We start from the raw sequence: 9335 nt of genomic DNA on the forward strand, positions 1-9335 counted from the left end.
CACACACACACACACACACACACACACACACACACACACACACACACACACACACACACACACACACACACACACACACACACTATTTCCATACGAACACATGCATAACTTATACATGTCTAATCAGGATAATATGAACGTATATAAACACAATCTTCCTGGCAGTATATTTTTGTGGACAGTACATTCATCACTTAATGTGAGTTTGTTTAAGATTAAATCTGGTTTTAAATTTACAATATATTTCTAACAAATGGGAGTGAGTCTAAATTTCAATTTGAATTCAAATTTGAAGAGAAACATCTTCATCAGAAAACACACAACATGGACTTTGTGTTTGTACAGAGATTCTGAGTGTTTGAATTGGACTGGACACAACAGGCTCACAACAGGCTCCATTAATCATTGACTTTATTTATTTAAATATATTTTTTTACTTTTAAAGCAGAAATCAGAAGCCTTGCAGCTGCTAAGTGATGCTGAACAACACATTCTCTGACTCCAGCAGATCACAAGTGCTCACTTTTCACTCACGATTATTAGTTGTAATCTAATTAGACACCAAATCTGAGAAATACAAGAAATACAAAATGAAAAAAATGTAAAACACATTTTTTTTATTAATGTTTTCACTTTACCTTGTTCTTACTCTCCGTCATCATCCGTCTTCGTCCTCTGCTTGCTCCTCCTCTCCTCGGTCTGTTCGGCTAACATTTTTCTTTGTATTCGCCCCTCCACCTGCCTCCTCCCAGCCTTCTGTGTTTGTAAGTCTTTATTATCTTTAGTCCTTTATTTATGGATGTAATGGCAAGCCAAGTTCATTTACAGTATAAAAAAAAGCCCTTAAAAAGATCTTAATGTGTCAAACACTTGAAAAAAAATCTGCATTTAGCATATATGGCCTGCAAACGTTTCCATACATTTTGAACTCTTCCATAAATTGTCACGTTGCAGCCACAAGCATAAATATCTTTCCTTTGAAATCTTTAAGGATCATCTCCAGACTAACACAGTAAATTCTCAAGTATCCAGCAACTGCTGGCAGTTTAAAAAGTTGCTGCGTGTTCCTGTTATACTTTATTGACCTTGAGCTATTGACGTTATATGAAGACAAATTGTAGTACTATAAAAGTTATAAATCACTGTGAAAAAGTGATTTATTGCTGTCGCAAGGTGTACAAGTCCATCATAAGTGTTATTGGCAGAAGTCAAGCACCTTTTGATCCTTTGATTTCCTGGTATGTGGCAGACATAAACTTAGCAGAGGTTCTTTATGATGCAGGAACCGGTTTTGTTTTTTTTGGCTGAAGATGTCACAGGGAGCGGAGCAGGCGTAGGTCCTAGCTGATAATTACCTTGAGGTGTTTTTTCTCTGGGAAATGAAATGTAGTCATGATCCACAGTCCCTGCTTGAGTCGCTGTGTTGAGATGTTCATGCTGTTATTAAAATTCTATTGTTGGAGAAACAGAGCAGATGTGTAAAGAAACTGTAATATTAATATTCATATTATCTTAACTGTCATGTTCTTTTTAGTTGTAAGCAGAATTTTTGTTAGCAAAAGTAAATCCTGTGTGTAATTAAATTCATATAATGTGTTTCTCGTAGGGATGGGATGAATAGTCTCCAAAAAATATTCAAATGTATTGAATAAATATCTGTTTTGTCTCAGAGATGGAGGACATAGCAATGACCGATCAGTGATCAATGACAAGACAAACAACGAGGTCCAGCATAAATTTCAACGAGTTAAAAGTTTTGACGCAATTAATATAATGTTTGTTCCACCTGGAACCTTTGCGGCCACATGTTTCTGGAACAACCTGTACAGCGATGGACAACGAAGCTGCTTTATCCACAGTGGAGTTAGTCGCAATAGTTTTCTAAAAACAATGGAGCTTCTGTTGCTGTAAAGTATTCCTGCTGACACTGATGGCCAGTCCAGCCCGTTTTCAGTTTGGTGTCACCATATGAAAAATCTCCAAAGTCAATTAGAACCTTAACTCCGTGAATTAACTAAATAAACCTGCATCACCCATTTTCTACAAAGAAGCTCCTTTATTCTACTCTTGGTCTTGTCACGCAATGACAATAAAAAAATCAAAAAAATGTTTGTATGTAGCTTGGTAGACTACGGTACTCTTTTGGTATAAAGACTGAAGACTGATGGAAAGTGAATAGTTCAAAATACAGCTTTGTGTGATTAACACATATTTGACAAAGTTAGTGAAATAAACAAACTTCCTAATGATATTCAAATTTATTGATTTAGTGTCAAACACGACTCGGCTGTAAAAGTTTTTACCATAAAAAAAAAAACTGTTGTTTTTTTTCAAGTAAATATAAAACTAAAAAATTTTAACCGTTGAACGAGAGAGATCAAGACTCAAGGAGCCTCGTTACACCCAAAAATATTCCACTGTGGAACCCGCTGGACAAAAGTGGCTCGATGATTCTGCCATCTTTGAGGCTAATTTCCTGACCCACATGTAGAATCAACCGGAATCCTGAAACAAAATGTGGAAATTCACAGATTTACATCTTGGACGAGATTTAAAACCCACAGATGGGCAAAACCTTAGAAGAACAGAGGAGTGGTCAAGTGGAACAAGGGATATAGTTGTAGTTGAATTTTAGAAAGAGAAGAAGGTACTGAGTGAGTTATGTTTAAGGAGTAAGAAGATATTGTGATTCTGGCAGTGGATTGTGAAAATGGAGATGTTAAAGTGATGAAGTTGGGGTTAAGTCTTTGTAGATGTGGACGATGCCAGCGGAAAGTGTTGCAGGGACAGACCTGGGATCCAGATAGAGTCTGAACAGGTTTTTGGAGAGTAGGTGGGCAAATACTGAGGACTGGAGAACTGCCAAGGACAAACCAGGGAAATCTTCCAGGGAAGATTTGTCACGAACGGAATGACTGGAGGAATCCAGGTTTGGCTTAGAAGCCAAAATAAACTTCAACCTATGAGGCACAGAGGACACTAAGCATAAGTTGAGTTCAGGTAAGCGAAAATGCGCGCAGAAATTTAACATCGCACAAAGTGAGGAATCATAACCAAGGGATAACTCAAGGAGAAAAGCAAGGTGGTTGACTCTTCCGCAAAAGCTAATCGCCCAACGGTTCCTTAAGCTCCCAGCAGTTTGACGGAGATAAATGCAGTCAGGTGTGTGAGCTGCAAGGAAGTCAGTTACGCCCTCCCAGACAAACCTTCTGTTCAGTGCAGCGTAACACAGACACAAGCTCACACCCACACACCAGGATCATGACTGTGATCAGTGGTGAGAAACATAAACGCTTATTCTGGGTCACCGCTGATTTAAAACCATGTTCTCATGGTTACTTTATACTTTATGATGTGTAAAACAGCCTCAAATGTACATTTTCAGTTTTTCAGATTTGTAACTAAAGATCAATTGAGGATTAAGGAAGTTATAGATTAGGAATACATGTAAGAATTTTGTTTCCCATTTTGATTAGCTCACAAATGGGGCTAACAGCATTATTAAAGAAGGAAAATGTTATCCCAGAAAAACTTTTGCTTATTCTGAAGCCACAAAAAAGAGAGAAAAACTAAGAATTTCCTATCAGTACATAAGTGTTTTTTCTTTTTTCTTTTAACGCAGGGCAAGTCGTCACTTATTATGGAAGGCCAGACGTCCAGAAAACGTTTTCCTCTGAAGTACAGTTGGATCTTCCTGTTCTTGGCTTGCCTTGTTTTATGGGTTATGCTTTACAGTGAAAACATCACTGATCACATAACTCGTCGATTATCAGAGGTGAGTATTTGTCATCTTTAAAATATTTACTCCATCTGCATAAGCATCATACTGGACTGATAAAAATACAGTAAAGGTTTGGCCATATAACCATCGTCCATCCATATAGTGCAGTTATTGGATTTAGTCTCATGAATAAAATAGATTGAGAAAGACAGCAAAGATAATATCAGGGTAAGATTATCACCCTTGTATTTTGTATTAAATATTGATTTGTGTGTCATTTAATTGGATTGATTTCTAAACTTTTCTCTAGTTAAAGATGAACGTCCCCACCACTCAGGCTCCGACACCAAACACCACAACATTAAAACGTCCCACTGAGCCTCCTCAGCCAGCCAGCGTCTGCTCCTACCACTCTGTGTTACCAGAGGACGCTCTGGAGGTAGAACAGCTGAAGGAGTCCATCGCCTGGCCTGAAACACCTTCTCTACCATCCAACTTCTCTCTGAATGACACCAGTGGTCCGGCTCACAGCACCTTCACCATTCTGCCAAGAAATGGTGGTGGAAGTTGGCGAGTAGGGGATCAGCTGGAGGTTCTGATACAAATCACCGACTTCCACGGCCGCCCCAAGTCATCAGGGGGAGATGTTCTGCTYGCTCGGCTGCACAACCCGACTCTTTTTGCAGGCGTTGCAGGGCGAGTGTTGGATCATCACAATGGCTCTTACACTGCTGTGTTCTCTCTACTCTGGGAAGGAAGTGCGCATGTTGAGGTGAGACTAAAACATTTATTGACAAGTGAGCCAGTAACATATCCTAACTCAACTAAATGAACCTTTTTTACGATTTGTGATAAGAGGAAACAGACAATCTCATGTTTAGGCTCCTTTATTTCCAACCTACATGTTAGGATCACAGGGAATAACATGAACATAGGAAGAAATTACATAAACCACAACAGAAGCACCTGAGGAAGACAAATGTATCTCTCCATCATATAAAGCAGACTGCACTTGGTGGGCTATGTGCCATTTTATACTCTCCAGTGGCTGTTGGGCGAGAGCTGAGGTGTATTCATCTGGTCTACCACTGGGTCATACATTAATACTGTACCTAAGATGAATTTAGGGAGAACAAATAACCTAGCATGCGTATATTTGAACAGTGGGAGGTTCCATGCAGAAAATGGAGTTACACTTAAACAACACATAACATTCAAGTACAGTCCCAAGACTCCAGAAAGAAATAACCCTTGTACCCAGAAAGGTCGGTACAAGACCTAACCTTTCACATAAGGCAGCCAGGCAAGTGTGTGAAAGGCAAATGTGTTTAATGTAAAACTAAAGAACAAAACCAAAAAAAGAATGACGTCCTTCAACTTTTCTTCACAAATCATGCAGTGTTGCTTTTTTAAAGCAATAATATACAATATTGCCAAAGGTCTTTGCCAAACCATTGGAATCCATGATTCCAGATGATCCAAAAAGTGTGTAAAATTCAGCACCTAGGAATGTAGAGTGATTCTACAAACATCTGTGTAAGAGTGGCTTGAGCTTCCAGTGGTGTATTATTATAGCAAAGAGGAAGACACTGAAAAAGACAGGCAACACAGCCTGAGGGTGTGAGGCTTCATACAACTGACAAATTGACTTGATTGTTTTTCATGAATCCAAGCTGTACATCATCAAATATAGTAAAAACCTCTGGATGGATTTAAACCTCCCTGCTGCTAAAACCCAGAGTTGTGGAGTCGTGTTCCATCATGCCTTTCTGTCTGGAAATCAAATAAGTCTCAGGTCTGTAATTAGTAGCAGAATGACGCTTCCTTGACTGCCCTGTGTGAAATCTAAAGTTTGGTTCAGATATATTGAGTGAGGCTGGATTTTTTTTGTTGGTTATTATTTTTCCTTGAGCCTTTTATACAGTTGTATCCTCCCAACTTTGTAGAGACCAAACTAAAAGGGAAAGGTGTTTCTTGTTCCAACATGCCTGCAAATTAAAGCACTAAGGAACTCCATAATATGAAAATATGATAAAAGAACTTAACTGGCCAGCAAAGAATATGACAGACAAATTAGAACAGAGTCTGTGAATCAAGCTCTGTCAACCTCATATAGCACCACTGGAAGAATAGTCAAAGGCTTAAACACACTTCTAGATATAGGAAGATTTTCCAGAAGCTATTATAGCTGGAGAGTGTTATGTGACGTTATACCTGCACCTAAACCCTCTGTGTTAAGTGCGAAGAGGAGACAAGTGAATATGTCTGGAAACATTGTCACATATGAGAGAGAACTTTTCTATTTTGTCATAAATAGTGCTATTTAAATGCAGTGAATTTGCAAGAACAATATCTCTGTAAAGAAAAATATTCTATGTGCCTAAAATAAAGATAAATACAAGATTGGACTTAATCTTAGAAGACTGGACTTTTCGTGAACAGGTGACTCTGGTCCATCCCAGCGAGGCGGTCACTGTGCTGGAAAGAATCACCCAGCAGAACCCTGGCAGAGTTTCTTTAAAAGGCATCTTCCGCTCTGGCTCAGTCACCGAAGCTACTGCTTGTAACGTGTGCCTCAAGGCGCCCCCTGAAAAGCTCTGCAACTTCACCGACATCCGCACCGGCGAGCCCTGGTTCTGCTACAAGCCAAAGAAACTCAAATGTGAACACAGAGCCATTCACTCATTTGGAGGATTTGGTGTGAAACTGAAGCCGATGGAGGAAAATCTCTTTCAAAGGTAAGCTTAATATCTGGTTTAACGCAACTGTTTTAACTTTGCGTGACATGACATGCAAAACTAATTGGTTACAAAATAAGTGGCGGTAATTGTACCTTGAGCAAAGGGGAGAGATGTAGGAATACTTAAATAAACTGATGCCTTTGAATCCTCCAGAGGTTTTCTTTCTTTAACACCATGCTTAAACATGCTTGGATTAAAATACATCATATTCAGTTCAAGAATCCATTGGAAGCGAAGATGTTTAATATATTTTCTGTGCTGTGCTACAGGGGTGTAAATATGAAAGTCTTCATTCGAGCATCAGGGTCTTCCAACATCATTATTTTACCCAAACTAAAAGGTAAGGTTTCTGTATTTTCCAGTCTTGATGGGTAAACAAGTTTGATGAAGTATTTCGGTGCCCGGCCCCAATCCTTCGCCACCAGGTGGCTCCACCAGCCACCACACAGCTGTCAGTCAAGTTACAGTCTGACTGCTGTGTGTCCTTTTGACTGTTTGCACCAACTTTCAACCTTATCAGCCCAATGTGAAAACGGTTTTGCACGAAGCAGCTTACTGTGCGACAAAAAAAATATATGTGGGTGGCTATAAAAATGTAGCTCTGAGCGGACGTGTCCAAAGGACGTCCAGTTTGATTCCGCCAGCGGAGTGAAGTACACCAGAGCACATGGGGTACATACTGATGTTGTACGTACTTAGTGACATATGCATGTTTTTCTTAATTACACATAAACATGGATTTACCATAACTACTGTAAAATAGATTTTTTTCAGCTGGAATGAAAATCCTTACCGTCACAATAGTGAAATCACTAACCTTTCAAAATAATTTTCTTCCAGTTCTGATTGAAACAGTTCCCACAAACACATCAGGTAAATTTGGTCTAATTGTGTAAAAATAAAATAACACAAACAGTCTTTAAAAATACTGTTTTTGGCCTTGATTTTCTTCTTGGCTAATCTTTTTAACCTTCTCTCTGACTTTAGGGGGAAGTGTGAGCGCTCAACCTGCTGGTTATTATTACCAGGGTATTTGGCGAGCACTAGATGGCACCACAGTTCACCAGCTTACTAACAACTCTGCAATTAGCCAGTGTTTGAGTGGCAAGGTGCTTCACCTGTATGGAGACTCCACCATCAGGCAGTGGTTTGAATATTTAATCTCAGCAGCACCAGGTAGACGYCCAATAGAAATGTCTAATAACAACTGAAATTGGTCCATGCCACRGTCTAATCTGCTCTTTTTCACGATTTCAGATCTAAAGAAGTTTGACCTGAAAAGTCGAACGCAGACAGGACCTTTTATGGCCTTGAATTACGCAAAGAACATCTTGGTGACGTTCCGCTGCCAYGCTCCTCCCATCCGTTTCGGTAACTTGCCGATCAGTCAAGTACGATACATTGCCAACGAACTGGATGGTTTGGTTGGAGGTGAAAACACGGCTATAGTTATTGGAGTTTGGTCGCACTTCAGCACTTTCCCTGTTGAGGTMTACATCCGGCGCCTGCTGAGCATACGGAGGGCAGTGGAGMGGCTGCTGACCAGAGCTCCAGGTACRCTGGTCATCATYAGGACCGCGAATCCCAAAGCGCTGTCCCTCTACGAGACTCTGACCAACAGTGACTGGTTTTCTATTCAACGTGACAAAATACTCAGGACAATATTTAAAGGGGTGAATGTCCGATTTGTGGATGCCTGGGAGATGACCTTGGCCCACCACCTGCCACACAACCTCCATCCACAGCGTCCCATAATAAGTAACATGCTAAATGTTGTTTTATCCCACATATGTTCTCCAGCAGGGAACTTTACAGAAACAAAAAAGTTGTAGAAAAGGACCTGGTATTTGGGTAACCACTGGTGATTGGGGACACTTGATCTATATCACGTTATGGACATGTCAACCAGCAGTTATGAAGATTGAATGAAAATGAGCAACACAGAAGTAGGTAAAGGAAATTTGATGCTGGGATGAAATGGCCTCCAAGAAAACTTTGCAGAAATACAAATAGGTGGTGAGGTAGACGCAGTGGACCCAGGTTTGTAGAATGAATTAAGATTTTAATGAATGACCTCACAGAAAACCAGGCAGCATACTTGAACTAAGAGACAAGGAACTCAACACTGGTAGCACTGGGAACGAGGACAAACGACAGCAGAGACAATGACATGTGACACGACAAGGAGCCGGGAACACAGGTGGGATTAAATACGCAAGGGGCAATCAGGGAACACAAGACACAACTGGGAGCAATCAACGGCAGACGGACCACACAAAAAAACAAATCCTCACAAACTCTTTATTTATATTGAAATTTAAATGTTAATAAAAACATTTTTTTTTTTTAAAAATGTGTTAAATGATTTTTTCGATACTACCATCTCATTTCCTATCAGAATTGTGAGAATGAAAATAATCTAATCCTGCCAGCAGTAAGTGTTCATGATTACATTGTGTTAATTGGCAACCAACTGGGTTTTTCCCCCCCAGTGTTACAGCAAAAAGGTAAAGAATAAAACATTGGTTTCCTTTCCCCTAGTTCCCAGCAGTACATTGCATTATGCCTCAATCTGAAGTCTCGTAAACACCTGTGAATGAACATCGTCTCACAATAGTCAGATGGTCGAAAGAAGAAAAAAAAAAGAGGGAGGGGCATGATGGTTTTATGTGACCGTCACTCTGTACCTCACTTATCCGCCACACCTCCTCGTTGTTGGCATTGCTGGACATTAAGATCAGCTGTTGTTTTGTGTAAGCTTCAGTTACAAAAACCTTCAAAACTTAAATAATGACTTGAAAACTGTGTCACTTCCTCAATATACTCAATGCAAATACTGAAGTACACACGCTCACCCACACACACACACACAC

The 9335-nt window shown here is 39.9% G+C and overlaps 1 protein-coding gene across 1 annotated transcript; it reads left to right on the forward strand.

Moving 5' to 3' along the window:
* Positions 1-2421: 2421 nt before the first annotated feature.
* On the forward strand, positions 2422-8744 carry LOC103459634 (NXPE family member 3-like). Its single transcript, XM_017302682.1, has 7 exons — positions 2422-3775; positions 4032-4493; positions 6164-6459; positions 6732-6802; positions 7303-7335; positions 7450-7638; positions 7720-8744. The coding sequence occupies exons 1-7, from the start codon at positions 3641-3643 to the stop codon at positions 8292-8294; spliced, it is 1761 nt and encodes a 586-aa protein (XP_017158171.1). The 5' UTR covers positions 2422-3640; the 3' UTR covers positions 8295-8744.
* The last annotated feature ends 591 nt before the right edge of the window (positions 8745-9335 follow it).

Source organism: Poecilia reticulata, linkage group LG23 (genome assembly GCF_000633615.1).
Source record: "Poecilia reticulata strain Guanapo linkage group LG23, Guppy_female_1.0+MT, whole genome shotgun sequence".
Taxonomy (NCBI): domain Eukaryota; kingdom Metazoa; phylum Chordata; class Actinopteri; order Cyprinodontiformes; family Poeciliidae; genus Poecilia; species Poecilia reticulata.